Source organism: Rhinolophus sinicus, chromosome 6 (assembly GCF_057876585.1).
Source record: "Rhinolophus sinicus isolate RSI-liver-muscle chromosome 6, RSI-T2T, whole genome shotgun sequence".
NCBI classification, from domain to species: Eukaryota; Metazoa; Chordata; class Mammalia; order Chiroptera; family Rhinolophidae; genus Rhinolophus; species Rhinolophus sinicus.
This window is the reverse complement of record NC_142506.1, coordinates 45,651,957-45,671,287: the sequence shown is the minus strand read 5'-3', so window position 1 is coordinate 45,671,287 and position 19,331 is coordinate 45,651,957. Positions and strand designations below refer to the sequence as shown.

Genomic DNA, 19,331 nt, shown 5'->3' with positions numbered 1-19,331 from the left:
CCTGTCTTATAGTAAAATAAGACCGAGTCTTATATAAATTTTTCCTCCAAAAGACACATTAGAGCTGAGTGTCTGGCTAGGTCTTATTTTCGGGTAAATAGGGTACCTCCCCCATCTTCTGTGCTACCAATTATGCTATCAGTTATAGAAAAGGGGCAAAACAAGCAGACATTTCATTTTGTATCTTGCTTCGGAGATTAATTTTTGACTTACCCTTCCTTCCATGTCAGCTTAAGGTATATTTATTTCTCAGTCTTTACTCCTCATATTTATCAAGAAAAGTAAATAGCTAACTCTATATGCTTGAACCACAGCAGAAAAAAAAATACATATAATTAGCTACATATCAGCTGTACTACATTTTCCCCTTATAATACTACTAATTTCACTTTTAAAGTAATTATTCTCACCACCAAAAAAGACCCCGAATTAATGATCAAATGGCTTTCAATTCTATAAATCTTTGTTTTCCAGGACACTTTCATATACATTATGCCCTCATTCTTACGAATATCCAAATGGGAAGGTTTGAGGACCTTATGGATTAAAACAGGCATTAAAACAATTCCACGTCCCCAGGCCCGGCCTGGAAGCCCTTGAGAAGCAAAGGCTGAAGAAAGGCAGCTCCAAAATAAGTGAAAACATAACTAGAAGTGAGAACTAAAACCTACATATTTAAAATTACTTGCATTTCTAAATAAAGGTCATGGTACAATGTACTGTTAGCAGCCTTTGTACTGATGGTCTCAGAACACCTCCCCCACCCCAAGTCCAAAGTTTCCACAGGAGCTAAGAACCTCCACGCTTTGAACTAACAGAAAACAAGTTAAAATAACACTCTGAATGTCAAACGTGTAGAGTTCCCTGAAAGGCCCATTGTTTTGGAGTCTATTTCAGAGGTGTTCAGCAGAATTCCTGAAATTCCTTATCTTTTGGGCAAAGTGACCGAAACCAAAAATAGCTAGTGTCCCGACAGGTAACATAATGGGGCAGCTGGCCAGGTTTCAGCCTAAGGACACAGGTTGGAGGCCAACTTCCGCTTCCTGTCACTCCCAGGGGAGGGTGACAGGCACTAGCTAGCTACCCACCAGAAGGTACAATGTGCCAACCAGGCAAATCAACTGTTTTGGCCACAGAAATGGCAAATTCCTGTTAGTAACCTAGCGACGTGTGCTTGAGCCCCTTTTGTGCGACTTCAGTGTAGGTTGTTGATCCCGGTCAGCCAGATCCTTCACAATCAGCCTTTACAGCCTGGAGTTAGTCTACTTACTCAGCCGTGGGGCACCCCATTTCCCGGCTCCTTTGAAGTTTCACTTCAGTATTTTCAGAATTATGGCATACAACATATATCTTTTTTAAAGCAATTACAATGTATCCATTCTATTTTCTCAACATTTAGAGGATTGCTACGTCCAAATTCCATTTCAGTCCAATGGGTTTGTTTCAATTAATCTTTAACTAGGAATATATTACCACCAAAAAAAAAGTCACAAGAAAACATGTTGAGAAAAGCAACAGTGTGAGAGCATGTATTAACAAACAGCCTTCTCTCCCTCTAAGATAGAAGGTGACTGTGAATTTCAACTCTGAAATTCACAATCAGCCACTAACAGTGAATAAATAACTTTCTACGTTTACCAAATAGTGCTGAATTTTCTCACATTTCCCTCCATTTATCCCCTCATACATACACCACGCACTCACTCTCCTGTCTATGGAATCAAATCCAGACCCTCCTGACTTTCAAGGCTCTTCTCAATCACATTCTAAATGATCTTTTCAGCTCTTTGCACAACTCTCCAAAATGAGCCCTACATTCTAATAATTCTGGGTACTAAAAGCCACTTCTAAGGAACACAACACTGCATCAGTCTGTCGCCTGGCCTCCTTGCACCTGCTGTATGGACCACCTGCCACCCCACCCTCTGGGAAAACCACACTGGGCACCCCACTTCCCACAAGGCACCAGGGCACCAGCACAGGGCTCCCATCGGCATGAACTGAGACCCCTCCCAAGTCCATCAGCCTTTGGGACCTCAGCTTCTTCTTCCATAAGACAAATGGACACCTTTGTCACTCTCTTCTTGCTCCAATATCCTATGAATGTATAAATAGCATCTCCCCCCAGCACCTTCCTTCCTGTTTAACCTCAGCTAAAAATTCTCGGCGTGTGGAATGCACCTCAGCTGTGCCACTCCCGTTACACGTAAATGCAGCCTCACCTTACTTGTTAGTCTCAACTCCCCAGATAAGTCATAAGCAACTGAAGGAGACAATGTGTACCTCGTTCATCTTGTTTATTCACTGTTACTGCACAGCAACTGGCGTTTTTGCACGCTCGCTGAATATTTGTTACAGAACGAGTAAACAGGTACCGTAAGGGAAAGGAGTATGAAGATGAGTTATTGGAAGGTTTTTGATGCGAAGTCACCTGCTCGTTGTAGAAAACCAACCCCCCTCTGCCCTCCTGAAACACTAGGAGGAAATGAAGACTGTCTTAAGAACGCTTAGAACAGAACCATTATCTGAATGCTGATCCGGGAGCAGCATTTGATACAGGGATCACTGTTCCCCAAACAGGTTCCCCCGGGGCGTCCAGAGCATCACACCCCTCCTGGGTTTTCCTGCCTTTTCTAGCTGCTCCTTTTTCTGGTTCCTCCTTATCTCCCTGACCGCTAATTACTGGAGCCCTCAAGGACTCAATCCTTGGACCTCTGGTCTCTTCTATCAGCGTTCACTGAACCCCAGATAATGGCACCCAATCTCAGGGCTTAAATACCCTCTATATTCTGATGACTCCCAGATGCGATCTCCACCCTGGCCCCCGCCAGTTTATTCTCAGAACTGCAGTCAGTGGGATCCCATTCAAGTGTCAGTCAGATCCCAGTGCGCAGTTCAAAACTCTCCAGTGTCACCGTGAAGTCAGTGGCCTGGCAGGACCTACAAGACCCTGCATGACCTGCCCCCTCTCCCTCATGTCCTTCACTGCTCTCCTGTCACACCGGCCTCTTGCTTTGGGGGTTTGCAATTTCTGTTCCCGGTACAGGAGTGTCTTCGCCAGGGGGACCCGCTTCCTCACTTCTTTTGGTTTTGTTGGTCATCCACGTCTCCTTAGCGCTACGATCTAAGACTTCAAGTGCGTACCACAACATATTCAGCCTCCTTTCCAACTTGAGTTTTTCTGCTAAGCACTTAGCATTCGCCAACATACTACATATTTTATTATTTATTGTTTAATGTCTGTGTTACCCACTGGAATGTAAATTCCACGAAGAGAAGAATTGTTTCTGCTGTGCTCACTCGTGAATACCAGGCGCTTAGGAGAGTTCCTGGCACATAGTATCCGATCAATAAATAACTGTAGTATGAACGAACAAGTGAGCTTACTAAACATAAGAAGGAAACTTCTGTAAAGAAAACATAGACATGGTCAGCTAAACTAGCTTCACATTGCTCTGATGCCAAAAACAAACGCCACTGTACAAACCTTTTCATAGTCACATTCAATACTCAGTTTTAATGAGACAACTTCTTACATTTCATTGTGTGTGAAAGTCTAGTTCTATATTTCCATCACCTTAGTTTTTTAGCAGTTAAGGTATGTAAAAAAACCAACTGAGGGAGGACTCTTCCACAACAGTCTATGCTAATATACTAGTAAAGAGAAAGTAATATATTTGATATTATTTGATTCAATATTTGCAGAAAACTTAAAACAAAATAAAGTACTTAAAAAATCATATTAAGCCAGTAATAACTGAAACATCCTATATGCAATCAACATACTTCCCCAAATGGCGTCTGATTTGCTCTTTTTCCAAAAGCTTTAAAAATGTACTAGTATTGACCCTGGGAGTGAAACAGTTACAGTAGCAGTTTAGTACTTCATGCCTCCTCCTTGACCCTCAACTTATCAACACAAGTTACCAGCAGACCTGCCAAAGCATGCAGACGGCAGCACTCCTGCAGAGAACAAAGCTCAGGACTGCTTCCTCATACTGCTGGCTGGCCTGGAGCAAGCAAGTTACTAAACTGAAAAGACCCTCACCCTAACCAAGATGAATAAACATATGATTCTGTGGCACTATATTTTGCAGAATGAGCAATAAGAACGTCCTTAGGTTATAAAGGGTTCTAGAAAACTTTTAGGTATCAATGAGTTCACACACAAAAAAATCAGGAAATTGTTAAAGCACTCAAAGTGTTTCCAAACAACATACAAAAATGAGCATTTAGTCACCAGCTTGCATTTAGATTGTGTCATACACTTTACTAAATGTTTTGCTATATACCAGGAGTCAGCAAACTATATCCCACAAGCCAAATCCAGGCCAATGCCTATTTTGTAAATAAAGTTTTATTGGAGCACAGACATACTCATTTGTTTACATACTGTCTTTGGATGCTCTGGGCTACAATAGCAGAGCATAATAACAGTTGCAACAGAGACCCTGTTGCCCGAAAAGCAAAAATATTTATTCTCTAGACATTTACAGGTAAAGTGTGCCAACTCCAGGCGCCCACATATCTCACTTGATCCTCACATCACCCTATTCAGAAAGTGGGGGCCCCCGAGCCCACAGCTGGTGAGTAGTGGGGTCAGAGTTCAAACCTCAGACATTTGTCTCCCAATGTTACAGCGACAAATTCTTAGAGATACTCCTTTCCCCAGAGACACAAGCCTAGGATAAGCCACCCACACTCTCACCTGGTGCCATCTGTGACCAACCATCCACCATCATTTTAGATAGTTAATACTGGATTTGGGATATAGTTTGTCTGTGGCCCTGGAAGAATTTATGTCAGCCCAGATAACCATAAGAAGGAACCCACAAATCTGGTCCTTTAAACAGCACTTTCTAATGTGAGCTCTACATGTGAGTCATCCAGAAGCTTTAATACACACACACACACACACACACACACACACACACACACACACAGTGGTGCTTCAAAAGCTCAGATGGGTTGATAGGTGGATAGCATTAGATTTGTGTTAAAGCAACTTAATAAATATTAATACAGGTGGTGAGTGTATAGGTGCTTCCTTACAGTTCCTTCAGCTCTGCATGGTTCAAGATTTTCAAAATAAAATGTTAGAAAAAAATTCATCACTTATTCCGAACCAAAGTCAACTGAATCCAAACATCCAAAGATGAGACAGGAATTTTACTTCTGACGTAGCAGTAGGTATGGAGTGCTATCCTCTGTAGTGGGCCATTCTTCCTCAACAGAAATGATCATCTAGTCTCGGGGTTCTCAAGGCGTGGGCAGGTACCCTGGGTCCCAAGGCGTGGTCAGGGACCCCCAGGATCGAAGGCGTGGGCAGGGACCCCCAGGACCCAAGGCGTGGTCGGGGACCCCAGGACCCAAGGTGTGGTCGGCGACCCCAGGACCCAAGGCATGGTCAGGGACCCCCAGGACCCAAGGCGTGGTCGGGGGCCCCCAGGACCCAAGGTGTGGTTGGGGACCCCCAGGACCCAAGGCGTGGTCGGGGACCCCAGGACCCAAGGTGTGGTCGGCGACCCCAGGACCCAAGGCATGGTCAGGGTCTCCCGAGACCCAAGGTGTGGGCAGGGACCCCTAGGACCCAAGGCGTGGTCAGGGACCCCCAGAATCTAAGGCGTGGTCAGGGTCTCCCGACACCCAAGGTGTGGGCAGGGACCCCTAGGACCCAAGGTGTGGTCAGGGTCCCCTGGGTGTCCCTAAGGTGGCAACAGATTACATACAGAAGCATATATGAACATCCATCCGTCTTCCCTTAAGTCTGGTGTTAAAGTGAGCTTCAAAAGCATAAGGCAATGCCATTCTCCTTGCTGAAATTGTCTTGGAAATTAAGAGGTTTATTCCCCCTTAAAAATGCTATGTTAACATGTAATGGGTCTATTGTTATTTTTATATTCAATATTTTTAAATTTATTTTAAATTTATAATATAGTAAGCATCAATAGCTATACCCCACATAAACCAAAGTTTTTTAGGGTCCTGATAACAAACATTTGAGGACTACTCATCTAGGCCATATTTGGAGAGATAAAAGCTCAGATTCTGGGATTAGAGGCCCTAGATTCATTTCTCTGATAAGCCCAATGACCTTGATAAAGTCTATTAATTCCTGACTCAGTTTCTTCATCTGTAAAATGGGGATAATTAAATTACCTATTTCAAAAGGTTGCTGTGAGGAATAAATAAGCATAAAGTTTGGGCAGTACCCAGCACCTAATAAGCATTAAGTAAATGTTAGCTGTTTTTCCTGTTACTAGTATAATTTAGTCAAAGAACTTAACATGAAGTGATATTTGAAGAAGACGAATTTTAAGAAATAACTAAATTCACACTGACTAGATGTCAACTATACAAATTTACGTTTCAGGCTTGGAAACAAAATCGGCACAGTTCTCCCAGCCTCCCCGGCAACTCCGCCTCCTGCCCCAGAAAATTCCTTCACTGAGGTGTGCCCGCCTTTTGGGAGCCCCTCAAGTGCTACCGAGGGTTTGAGGATAGTCACATTGACATCTGGAGTCAAAATCATCAGCCAAACATAGTGTCATTATTTTCTAACTCTGGTGACCAGAGGAAGAAAGTGCCCTAAGTTAACTCAGTAAGTAAACAGTGACCATAAAAACCAGGCTCGGTCATAAATGATAAACAACGTACGTCAAACCAATGTCTAAGCATTTTGTATTTTATTACTGCCCCACTGATCACCTAGGATAGCAGTCATAAAGCAAATGATCCCAAGCTTGTGTTTTTTCTTCGTAGATGTTTATCTTTCAGCAGATCCGACCACTTTTCCTCCTCGAAACCTTCAATGGCTCACTCTTGCCCTCAGACAGTCTACACATCTTACTTAGCGCGGCATTCAAGGTGCTCACTCACGTTTGGCACATGCTGAATGCCTGTTTCCTTCCCACTAACCCCCTGTCTACCTTTCATCCCAGCCACACCCAGCTACTCATTGTTCCCCAGAAATGCCCTTTGCTTTCATGCCAGTATTTACCCAACTGCCTTGGAATGGTTAAAGAAACATTAAACAGATTTTTTTCCTACAGGACTTCTGTCCATCTCCAAGAGAGAAATTCGGTAGACAGTATCAGAAATCAAGAAATTCAGGTTCAATGAGGTTATAGAACTCGCTTACAGTCACACAGCTCATAAATGATGAAACCAATATTCAAACCCAGGCCTGACTGACTTCCAGTAACTGTATTATTCTAGAAAAACTCAGCACTCACATGGCTGTGTGTAAGAATGCAGGGCTTACAGACCGCCTTCTGAAATATATGAAGTGGATTTCCCCTCTCCTCTTTCCTTTTCTGTGCTGATATACTTGACAATACTACAAAAATGACCAGATGTGTACACTGAAGAGTACGTTTGCACAATCCAGAATTAAACAGCTGCCCCCCTCACAACTATAAAAAATGACAAGTGGCCTGTTGATTTTTTAATACGCAAGCATGAAAATGGTGGATGGGGGACCTTTTGTGATTGCTGTTCTTCTAAAAATCTGTCCTTTAGCTGATTTTGTTTCAGAAGTAGATTAGCTCTTTGTCACCACTGGGAGATCCGGGCTGAGCTCCCTGCGCCCCTGGGAACAGGAAGTGGCCATGACAAGAAGCTACACGTCTGGAGAAGGAAGACGACACATGTCTTTTAACGATCATAGCATAATTAATAGCTCCTCCAAAGCACTCTTATAAACTTTTGAAGCACCTTAGAGATTACGTTTGTAATAATTTTCTCAAATAGTTCCTTTATTTACATTGTATAAATGAGAAAAGCTAAAAAACAATTAGGTCCGTTCTGTAGTTTCTTTTAGTTAGAGCTCTAAATTGCATTTCATAATAAGTAATCTGCGTGTATTTACAGATTGTACATGCTGTGGTAGATAATATAGATAATAATTATTCCCAGAAGGCTCAAAATATCAGGATAAAAAGTTGCTGAATCATTGAAATAAAAAGTACAAAAGTAAGCAGCTACTGAAATTTGTGGTTCAGCTTCTCAAAGAATGTTCATTTTCTACTTTTAAAGAGGTAGAACACAGTAAGTGACTGTGTTCTTACAAAAAAAAAAGAAAAAAAGGAACCACAAATCACACCACTCAATCGTCATCCCATCCTAAACTATGCCAGAATAAGCAAAACACTTAGACAAATTCTAATCATTCATACCACCCTCAGCAATTCCCGTATTGTACTGTATTTTATCTTCATTCTTCCGGGTAACTTCCTGAAGACCACGTCCTCTATGGCCCTCGGCCAAGCCAGTGCCTGCTCTGGCCTGGTCAACCTTGACAACCTTCACTCAGGCCAAGTCTTTGTCCATTCTTCAGAGTAGCCAGAGTGACCTTGTAGATACAGAAATCAGGTCACACCACTCCTCTGCACAAAATGCTCAGGCTCCTGGAGGCGGCACTCAGAGGGGATCCCAGGTGGGTCACCGCCTGCCAGGGCCACGCACTGACTGACGTCTGCTGCCCTCTCCGCGCTCTGCCTCAGCCTTCTGGCCTTGTCCCCAGGCTTCATCTTCCCTCTACTTGACTCGTGCCTCCTCCTCCTCCACGTCTCTGTGTCACTTCCTTAGAGCAATGTCTCTTGATCACCCTGCACCCATCACTGTCTTCCCCTCACCAGGCTTTATTTTCTTGATAGCACTTGCTAATGTTTGCCACTGCATGACTGCCATCTATCTTTCTTATCAGACTAAGCCCTGTGTCGATGGGGATATTGTCACCTGGTTTGCCACTGTGTCCCTGGGGCCCAGAAGTGACTGGTACAGGGTGGGCACTCAAAATGTGTTGAATACATGAGTTCCAGCTCACGATGATTTTTCCCTGTTCTCATAATGCATATAAAACTGGCCATTTTCATGGTAACCCGAAGTTGCATTGCATTGTTCTCTAGTTGTTGCATAGAGATAGATTTAGCAAACTGTTTTCTATTTACTCTGTTCCGGGAGTGACAGGGCCTAGTGTATTTTAACATAAATGATGCTTAAAGCTTGCTAATTTTGTTCAACTTTCAATCTTTTGCTCTCTGTTAGAAAAGGGGCAAAGGTACACATCACATATCAGCTCTTATTTCAACATAAACATTGTCTCAAACAACACGATAAAGCTGAAAAAGACCGATGAGAAAAAAGGAAAGAAAATCTATCAAAAGCCATATCTTCCTTTGACAAATTTAAACATTTGTTTTAAACAATAATTTCCACTACCTTGGTTCCAAGTAGTCTTATATTGGCTCTTTGTTAACTGTGTAGACTACCAAATGAAAATAAAATTCAATATTGATTTTTAAAACCTTGTTTACATTATCATTAACTCACTACCACCATTAGCAAATAACCAATTATGTCAAACAAAACAGACTGTAATAGAACAAGAAGTTATGGCTTCACCTATCCTAAGAGAATTCCAAAGCATCTATAGTTATTCCCTGAATAAGTAACACCGCAGAGCCAGGATAAACAATGTATGAGGCACTGTGATTTGCACATTTTAGGCCCTATTTTAATGTTCATGCCACAGTAATTTAACAGCTGTAATAATGGTCATATTGTAACAAATATTGGGCTAAGCTAGTGACCTACCCAATTAAGTCTTTTAAAAAGGGCAACATTTTAAAACAAAACGCAACCCTTCCTCACAATGAGAGAAATTAAAATGCTCCAGGAAGTTTAGCAATTTATTTTGAGGGTGAAAAGTCTTTTAAACACTAAGTTGCAGAATATAATCACCTTCAAATTACATAACATCTATCATGTGCACAGTAGTCTATGGTTCCACTGCACAAATTTTTCCAGTGTCAATAAAAACTAACCATAGTTATTATTCCAAGGTCATGTTCTTTTGTTTTACTACTTAATAGTATTAGTTCTTTAAGAGTTTTAAATTTATATAAAAAGTTTATGATTAGAATGTGGATTGTTCTCTCCCTTTTCGTGCTTTCACAAATGCTAGCAAACATGCTGTACCTGGTGGTCAGCTGACACGAGCCCCATGTATTACTGCAACCCAATAACACAGACATTTTGGTCTAACGACCAATCCAACAAAACAGACTGTAATAGAACAAGAAGTTATGGCTTCACCTATCCTAAGAGAATTCCAAAGCATCTATAGTTATTCCCTGAATAAGTAACACCGCAGAGCCAGGTTACAGTCTGAATCGTTTGCCTGTGTTGGTGATTTGAAGTTGTGCGACAGGATCACGTCTGTAGAATGCCAGGTTCCGGGTGTATCACAGGACTGCTGCGACCGCTAACAGCTAGAGCACGCAAGATGCTACTGCTGTCCTTAAAATTCTGGGTTCTGCAGACAACTTTGAGCAGACACAGGCCAGCAGGATGTCACGGGAAGAGAGCTTACAGGACTCATGGGCAGGCCACACAGGCCTTGTTCTCAGGCAGCGGGTTAAACGTTTCTTTGAATAAAAGCATATTTTAGGAAAGAGGCACCAATTGGCAGCGAAGACTGCGTGAGGTTTGAAGCATTTACAAAAATAACTACATTAAAATTCTTGCTATGTCTTTACTGTACAGTCCAAAAGTAAATCTAGAATCATTCATGTGGCCTCTGTCACAACTCTAAGAATACACACTACCTCTGCCACTTCTCTGCCATATTTTGTTAGAATCTGCTCTTATTACTTAAGCAGTTGCAATCTAAATAAGACGAGGGGTTAGTGGGAGTCAGAAAAGAGAACCTAAAAGAAAAGTATTCAGTGCTTACATGTAGTCACCAACATAATCAAAATGCTACATTAGTCATTTTCAAGTAAATTTCAGGGCTGAAGGATTCTGAATAGGCCAAAAAAAAAAAAAAAAAGTCTACACAAACATACACCAAATTTATCATTTCTTCATGTCACTCTTCTTTCTGCAGACTTGGAGAAGGACAATGTTTCCAGTTGAGTTAGCTCCTGTCCCAGCAGGTTTTACAAGGTTGGGAGACACGCAGCTGTGGTAAGTCAATGCCAGTTCTGACTGCATCCTTTCAAGTCGTAAGATTTCATCTCATTCTAAGAATATTAAGTGATTTCCCATATTCAAGAACCAACTTTAAAAAGCAGTTCTATTAGCTCTTTTATATGGTGAAACAATTTATGTTTGGTTCAGTTGTCATTTTATTGATATCTGGAAAATCCACCCTGATTTCTAAACAAAGTAAATGATACAGGCTCAGTCTTCAGGATTTCACGTACCTGTGCCACGACAATGACCTTGCTCTCAGTCAACCCAAATACACACGATGGCACAAACTGGTGTTTCTGGTCAGGAGACTATTCACGGACACTCAAGCCACCCAACCAATGATAAAATCATACTTCATGTGCAGAGACGTCTGAATGAAAAGACTGTAGAAACGTCAAAGGACACGAAGCCATATTTAAAGTGGGAGAAGGGCGCATTCAATAAGCACTTGAGAAGCTGCAGGAAAAGGGAGTTGGATGAAGGCCACTAGGCCAGAGGGAGGGCCCAGGGTTCCGCATAATCCGCGGAAGGCCTCGGTTTGCAAAGTTCTCCCCAAAGGAACCACTTGTACCTAAAGGCCAAACAGCACCGTTTAGTTTCCAGAAAATCCAGATTGTTACAACTGTTTCGTCTGCAAGCAAGTCTGATCCTCATTTTTTAAAAAGGCGCCCAAAAGCAACATCTCAAGGTACGAGTCACCTGCTCCAAATAACAGAAGGTTTAGCTGGACCTCTGAACCCTGGTAGGCCTGCGCAGGAGCTGCTGCTAGCGCCCAAGCTGGCCCCCACCTCCTTCTATCGGGCACTAGGCTCCGGGACCCCGCCCGGCGCTGGCAGGGTGGTGGGCGGCGCGGGACCCGGCAGCGTCCTTACCCCCCGCCTTCGCCCCACTTACTGTTGCTGGACTTGAGGTCCCGGTGCAGGATGGGCACGACGGCCTCCTCGTGAAGGTAGAGCATGCCGCGCGCGATCTGCACTGCCCAGTTGACCAGCACGTGTGGGGGGATGCGGCGCGCTCGGCGCGGGCCGGGTGCGCGCGGGTCTGGGGCGGCGTTGGCGGCGGCCAGCGCGCGGTTGAGCGCTCCACCGCGGGCGAACTCGAGCACCAGGCAGAGGTGCGGCTGGCGCAGGCACACGCCGCGCAGCTCGATGATGTTGGGGTGCCGTAGCATGGCGAAGAGCCGCGCCTCCCGCCGCACGCTCTCGGCCGCCGCCGCCGCGTCCTGCTCCGGGTCCCGGCGCGCCGCCTTCACCGCCACCTCCTGGCCCTGCCAGGTGGCGCGGTACACCTGTCCGAAACCGCCGGCGCCGATGAGCTCCTTGAGCTCCAGCCTCTCGAAGTCGACGTGCACTGGCGAGCCGGGCCGCGGCGGCGGCGGGCGGGCGGGCGGGCGGCACGGCGCCACGTAGTTGGCGGGGAAGATGCCCAGGCGCCGCTGCACCTGGCCGGCCCACCAGCCCTCGTCGCCAGAAACGGCGGCGTCCTGGGACAGCACCTCCACCAGCTGGCCGCGCCGCAGGCTCAGCTCGTCCTCGCCGCGCGCCTCGTAGTCATACAGGGCTGCCCACAGCCCCGCGCCCGCCGAGGCCGAGCCGCTGGAGGAGGCGGACGACGACGACGCGGAGCCGGCGGGGGCGCCCCGGGACGGGGACACCGGTCTGTCGGACGCGCCCTCGGCGCCCGGCAAGGCCATGAGGGGAGGCCGTGAGGGCGCGGGCGGAGCGCGGGACGACGGGCTCAGCCACCCGGGCGGCCGCTCATCGTCCGGCGGGGTCGCCGCCGAGCCCCGGGAAGACACGGAGAAGGGATCGGGGCTCCGGGACGGCGGGGGATCGTGGGCCCACTACCCGGAGGACCCAGCCTCAGCCCCCGTTCCTCCTCGGCCGCCTCTGCTGCCGCAGCGGTCCCCGAGCCCGCGGGCGCTGTCGCACCATGGTGGCGCGCTAGGCCTGCGGCCGGCCTGCAGCTCGCCCGGCCTCGCCGCCGCCCGGGCCGGTCCCTCCGGGCCTGGCCCGCCCTACGAGGACCCGCCCAGCGCGCCGGGACCGCCACGCCTCCTCTGGGGCCCCGCCACCCCGCGGCTGGGGCTTGGGTGCGCTGCGCCCACGTGGCCCGGGAGGCGGAGCCAGCCGAGGGCAGCAAAATGTTTTCCCAAAAGCTTAAATGAAGCCAAGGATGAGGCTCCCGGAGTTCACGCTTCTCTAAAAAGTAGTGGCGGCGGGTGAAGAGCATCCGGTGCTGTAGGGCGTGACGCGAAGGCGGGGTTACGCTCGCGAATGTCACCGTGCTTCCCAGAACAGGCTGCCGAGCAAATCTGAGCGCGGCTCCAAAACAGCTTACCGGGCTGCGACCTTTTGAATCCACCGCGCAGCCCAGAACTGACTAGATAGGGTAGGTGACGGATCACCGCGCAGTGAGCCGCCGGTCTGTGGAGGCCTGAAGCTCCTCCTTCTGGACAGATAACCCCCGCGTTTGTCTTTACTGTTTACGCCAAGGGGAAAGGACTGCCTGTCCCCTGGAACCCACAGGTTGGGTGTAGGAGGCATTGGCCAAGACGGTGCTAGAGGCTTAGCCTTACGTATTCCCGGGAAAGGGGAATAGCGCAAGAGAGTCTGTGCCCAGAGACTCAGGTTCTCGCTGGCATGCTGACTTTTTATTTACCGGGTGTTTACTGGGCCCAGTTCACAGCGGGTTTCCCTTCTCTACCCCATTCTCCCTCCATCCTATCCCTTGTACAGTTTCCGCCACAATCATGACAGGCTGTGATCACCCACAGACACGTGGATCTCCGCTCTGCATGAGGAAACACGTGGATCTCCTCTATATGATGAGATACGTGGATACCCTTTCTATGTGATGGAGGTGTTGGAAGAACCCCGCGAGGTGTGAATACATCTAATTTCACTAATATTTATTGAGCACTGTGTGTAAGACACCAGGCTAAGGATGGGAGGTTACAAAGCCCCTGCGCTAGAGAAAGATAAGAGAGAATAAAGTAAGTTCTGTGGCAGAAGAATCAGCCAAATGTCCTGGGCTCAAGTGCAGGAGCCACTCATTATGCCTGCACTCGCTGGGGGTGCTTTGTGGTGTGTCATTGGAGCTGAGTATGACGGATTCATAGTGAAGAGGAAGCACATTCCAGGCACTGAGCAAAGGCACGCGAGTACCAGTAAATTGTGGCCCAGGAAACTGAGAGAGGTAGAAAGGTTCCTGTGGCAGGAGATGAGGCTAGAAAGAAAGAAGAGGGCCCAGCTCTAAAAATTCTAAAGAAAGGAGAGTGTCCTGTGGAAGCCAGAGTTTCCTGAAGCGTGGGTCCTTTACTGTCTGCTAAGGGAGAGACTGTTTTGGTCTTATGGTGATAAGATATGTAATAGTGAATCACATAATGAAAAAATGTATTGCCTTTTCAGTTTCTTTCAGTTCTTTAAATTATACCATTTATTGGCTGTGTGACCTTGAGCAAGTTACTTTACTTCTCTGTGGCTGTTTCCTCACTGTCAAATGGGAATAATAATAAATAGTAGGAAGCTCATAGGGTGGTTATGAAGACTAAATGAGCTAATAGATGTAAAGGCTTGGGAAGATGCTTAGCACGTATTAAGTTTTTAATAAAAATCAGCTCTTCCAGTCGGGATGTCAGAGAATCAGGAGTTCAGAGAGGAGGGCAGGAACGGAGGAAATTTACTTTTGGAAGTAATTCTCTAAGCCGATATTACACACTACAGAAGACTGTTCTGGGCCATGTAGACAGCAGGGGGACCCAGCGTTTTCTTTTGAGTTAGAAGGCCCGTGCACAGCTATGTGACAGTTCCATTCACCCTGGCAGACTCTTTGTGCCCTTCAAGGACTGTGGGTGGCCTGCCAGGATCCAGCCTCTCCAGTTCCAGAGGGATCAGGCTGCAGAGCCTTCTAACTTAGCTAAACTTGAGACCTCGCTTGACTCACACACCTGGTACTAAGTTGTCCCCATTGGTGACAACGCTCCACACCGCCACTCATCCTGTAGACCCTCCTTGAGCCTCGAGCAATGTGATCCCCTGGGACCTTTTCCCCATTTGGGACCTCTGAGTAGGAAACTGTCCTGGAAGGGAGTCTGCCTAAGCATGATTATCCCAAAATTCATCATTTGTTACTTTTGCGTCTTTTTTTAACCCCCCAGATCTTACACTTGGGGAAGTAGCGTGGGTGTCATGCATTGCTCTGAGTTGCGTACTGTAACCACGCCCACTCTGCCCAGCCCAGCACCTTCCCCAGGAAGACAGTAACACAAAAATAACAGACTGCTAAGACAGAACCTTGGTGATAAATAGATTGATGAAAATAAAAACCAAAGCAAAAAAATGTAAAAGATCAGACAGACAAAGAGGACAACGGGTTAGTGTTAGGGAAAACAGAGGGAATAGCTGTATGGAATTGCTCTCCTTAAAAAACAAGGTTGGATTTGTCCATGTTGGCTCTGGAAAGAGAACCAGCCCCTAAGAATCTCCTCTCTTTGGGAATCTTCCTCTAGTGAATTACCACTGCCCCTATTATCTTAGCTCAGCAGTTCTCTAAGTGTGGTCTGTGGGCCCCAAGAGATCCCTGAGACTTTCTGGGGGTTCACTAGGTCAAAACTATTTCATAATTATACTAAAGTGTAATTTGCTTTTTTTTGACTCTGTTGACATTTGCGCTGATGGTGCAAAAGCAGTGGTTAGTACAGCAACTCAAGGCAACGGCATCAGATTGTACCAGTAGCTATTATTCAATGTCACACACTTGCAGTGGAAGAAAAAAAAAAAGCCAGGTTCATTCTGAAATGTCCTTGACAGAGCAGTAAAAATTATTAATTTAATTAAATCTTGACTCTTGAGTACAGTTCTTTAATATTTTATGTGACAAAATGGGAAATACATATAAAAAATTCTGCTTCATACCCCAGTATAATGGCTGTTTTATGAAAAAGCACTTCACAGTGATTTTTGTTTTTTTGGCTGTATGCCAACTTAGTCACTTTTTTTCATGAAACACCATTTTTACTTGAAAGAATGACTGATAGACACATTTGGATATTTGGAAGATATTTTCTTGAAAGTGAACAAAATGAGACTATTATATCATGGAAAACCATGAAATTTGTTTTCAATGATGAATTTGAGCTTCAAAGCAAAAATCAGGATTTTGGAAAACTTGTAGCTACTTTTATAAGCTCAACAACTTCCCAAACACTTCAAGACTTCTGGTAGGATTGGTAGTGGTATTAACAAATGTGATTTCTTGATTGTTTAGTGACCTAGGCCAACAATTGGAAGATCTGTAAGTTCTGTGAACCGATACTTTCCAAAGATCAGCATCTTTTTGAAATCACAAAATTATGAACGGATAAAAGACCATTCAAAGTGGATTATGAAATGTTCATTCATAATGATTTCAGATTCTGCTTTGCAACTAGTCTTTAAAAGACCACCACTTGTCGAGTTTTGGAATAGTATCAAAGAATATTCACAATTACCTAAAGAGGCTATCAAAAATACTTCGGCCTTGGAAAAGATTAGTGGTGTCCAGAGTTAGGGAGGTGGAGAGACTGGAAGGTGGCTCTAGTTACAAAAGGGTAGCACAAGAGACGTGTATGATGAGCTGATCTGTACCTTGACTGGGTTGCTGGTCACACAGATGTGCACATGTGACAAAATCGCACAAAACTGAACACACACATACACACACACACGAATGCATTTAAAACTGGTGAAGCTGAAATCAGTTCACTGAATTCTATCAATGTTGATTTCTTGGGTGTAATATTGTACTGTACTACCATTGGACAAAATCGTGTGAGGGCTGCACAGGCTCTCTCTGTCTTATTTCTTACAACAGCACATAAATCTACAATTAAAAGTTTTTTTTTTAACTTTTTATTCGTTTTTTACTTCCATTTGTTATATTTTACTTTACCAAAGTTCATTTTGTCTGCCAACCAAAATTAAAAATTTTTCACTGGGTGGTCAGAATTAAATGTGGGAATAGTAATTTCCAAGGCTCTTGGGCATATCACACCTCAATACATAATGCCATTTGAACAAACCAAATATACATGTATGCGATCTGCATCGTCACCAGTATTCTTGGTATTTTTCACCGTGAACCATGCTATCATGAAACTAATAATAGAGATAGTTTGTAATAGAGATAGGACAGAATACGCAGAAAGAAGGGGGGCGTGTCCAACACCATTTTTTTTTTTTTTTAATGTCAGGCAGTAATCTAATATTTGGGATATAAAAGTGAACAAGACAAAGTTGTCTATCATCATGAAGCTTATATTTTAGCAGCAGTCGATGAGAAATAAAACATATAAGTAAATTACACGGTATATTAGAATTTGATAGCTTCTGTATAAGAATAAGGAAAGCAGGACAGGAATGGGTCAGGAATGGGGTGAAAGTGGGCTGTTCTCCTGGATGGACAGGGTGGCTTCGTTGAGAAGGTGAGATCTGAGCAGAACCTTGAAGGAGATAAAGGAATTGGACAAGCAATTATCTGGAGGAAGAGTAAGTGAATATATGCCATAAGGGAGTTCACAATCTACTTTGACTTTCCCTTCTCAGGAAGGCCCAATTCAATACTCCAATATTCTAGTTGAGTGACTCTGAATGAAGGCGGTGTGAGTACAAAGTAGCATGAACTATTAGGTTGGTGCAAAAGTAATTGTGGTTTTCGCAATTATTTTTAACCTTTTAAACTGCAATCACTTTTGCACCAACCTATTACTTTTTGAATGTGTTGAGATTGTAAATTAGCCTTTTTCTCTTGAATCTGGTTCACTGGCTTCCTTCTCATGAGCTTAAAGATGTGGGGGTAAGTGAATAATAATAATAACGATAATGGTACAGCAACAGTAGCTCACATTTACTGGCATGTATTGTTAAGTGTTGACGCTTTTAATTCAGTCTGTGTGTTGGCTTACTGTTTATTCTCAAAGGTTCACCTGGCTTCTAGCTTTAGACAAGTAATCGTGAGTTTCAGAATTTCTGTAACTTTAATCAGAGGACAAGACTAGAGCCTGGCCTGTCCATGCTTAGACAATGGGCTACTTCATTAAAGAAGACAACAATGTAAAAATCCGAGTGGTTTCAGAAAGCCAAGGTCTGTTTAAACCCTTGGAGATATGCCTTCTGAGGTAAAGCTACAAAGCTCGTGACCTTGGACCTGAGATAGGAAGATTACTGTTCCATTCAGAGTTGCCATTTTTGTACATTTTGTCCTATCAAAATTCGTTTTATATTATTTATAATTTACTGGACCCTTTTCAATTGTAATGACTAATGCCTCGTAACCTGCTAGAAATGTTCAACAGAGGACAAAGATGATCAAAAGAAAAAAAAAAAAGAGCAAGTGTTTACTTTTTAATAAGTGCCAGCAGCCAGCTAGTTACACTATGAAACATACAGTGAATCATTCTTGGTGAGAACGTCTAATTCTTGGACTCATGGGTCACAGGTGACTTTTACTCTGAACAAATTTACTCTATAATGCTGTTTTATCTTACTCACTCCATGAAAATGATGGTTTCCTGCATATCAGATCTAGGGACACACAACACAAGTCAAACTTACAGCACTGTTCTTTCTTGTGACCTTAAGCTTTTATTTCAAATTTACAATATTTTTAATCCATATATAAAATTAGAAGAATATTGACATACCCCTTAAGAAAATGATGAATACCATGAGAATTAATGAGATAATAAAATTAAACAGCTCTTTTGAAATTCTTAGAAGAAAAACACTAAATAATTCCAAGCATTTTTTTTCCTAATTATGCTTCAAATATAGGCCAATTCAGCACTGATCTCAGGTTTCTTTCATAAAGTGACCCCTTTTTCTTAGTCTTTTAAAATCTTTGCTGAATTTCCTTCCAAACTCTTAAATTAACCCAGCTGACTTTTCCTTCTTTCATACACAAATGTGGAACATACCGAGTGTAGGTATTCTGCTTTATTCCATTCCTGTTACAGCCGTTTCTCCTGCCTCAGTGTTAGTTTAATCTCTGTAGGAATTTCCAGGGCCCAAAGCCTGAGTCATGGTCGATTTTATGGGTGCTATTGTTACCGTATAGGGTTGTTTTTATCCGGAGGAGCTGATGAATGTCAAGTACTTTGAAAACTGCAATGTGCCCTATAAATGTAGCCTTGTTTCCTGTAGGCTACTGAACTGCAGGATTATGTGAAGTCTCCTACTCTTTCCTTAAGACACTTGATAAAGTTGCGGGATCAGTGAGTGGAAGCTTCCCGTAAGGATCTCTTTCATGGGTTTTTCTTATCTGATAATGCTCTTGGACAAACTGGTTTCTGTAATAACAGTAAGAATACCCTT

The 19,331-nt window shown here is 44.2% G+C and overlaps 2 protein-coding genes across 3 annotated transcripts in view; one reads left to right on the top strand and one right to left on the bottom strand.

Annotated features, from left to right (window-relative positions):
* MAP3K21 (mitogen-activated protein kinase kinase kinase 21) overlaps positions 1–13,050 on the bottom strand; it is a 60,678-nt gene extending 47,628 nt beyond the window's left edge. The window contains exon 1 of one of the 2 annotated variants that reach the window (XM_074316662.2): positions 11,875–13,050. In XM_074316662.2, the coding sequence (XP_074172763.2) occupies positions 11,875–12,673 (799 nt within the window). In that variant the 5' untranslated portion in view covers positions 12,674–13,050. The remainder of the gene's footprint in view (positions 1–11,874) is intronic. The other variant, XM_019712885.3, reaches the window with a different exon arrangement.
* The window catches only part of PCNX2 (pecanex 2), a 240,533-nt gene continuing 232,108 nt past the window's right edge, over positions 10,907–19,331 (top strand). The window contains exon 1 of the mRNA XM_019712884.3: positions 10,907–10,971. The gene's annotated coding sequence lies outside the window, so the exon portion shown is untranslated. The remainder of the gene's footprint in view (positions 10,972–19,331) is intronic.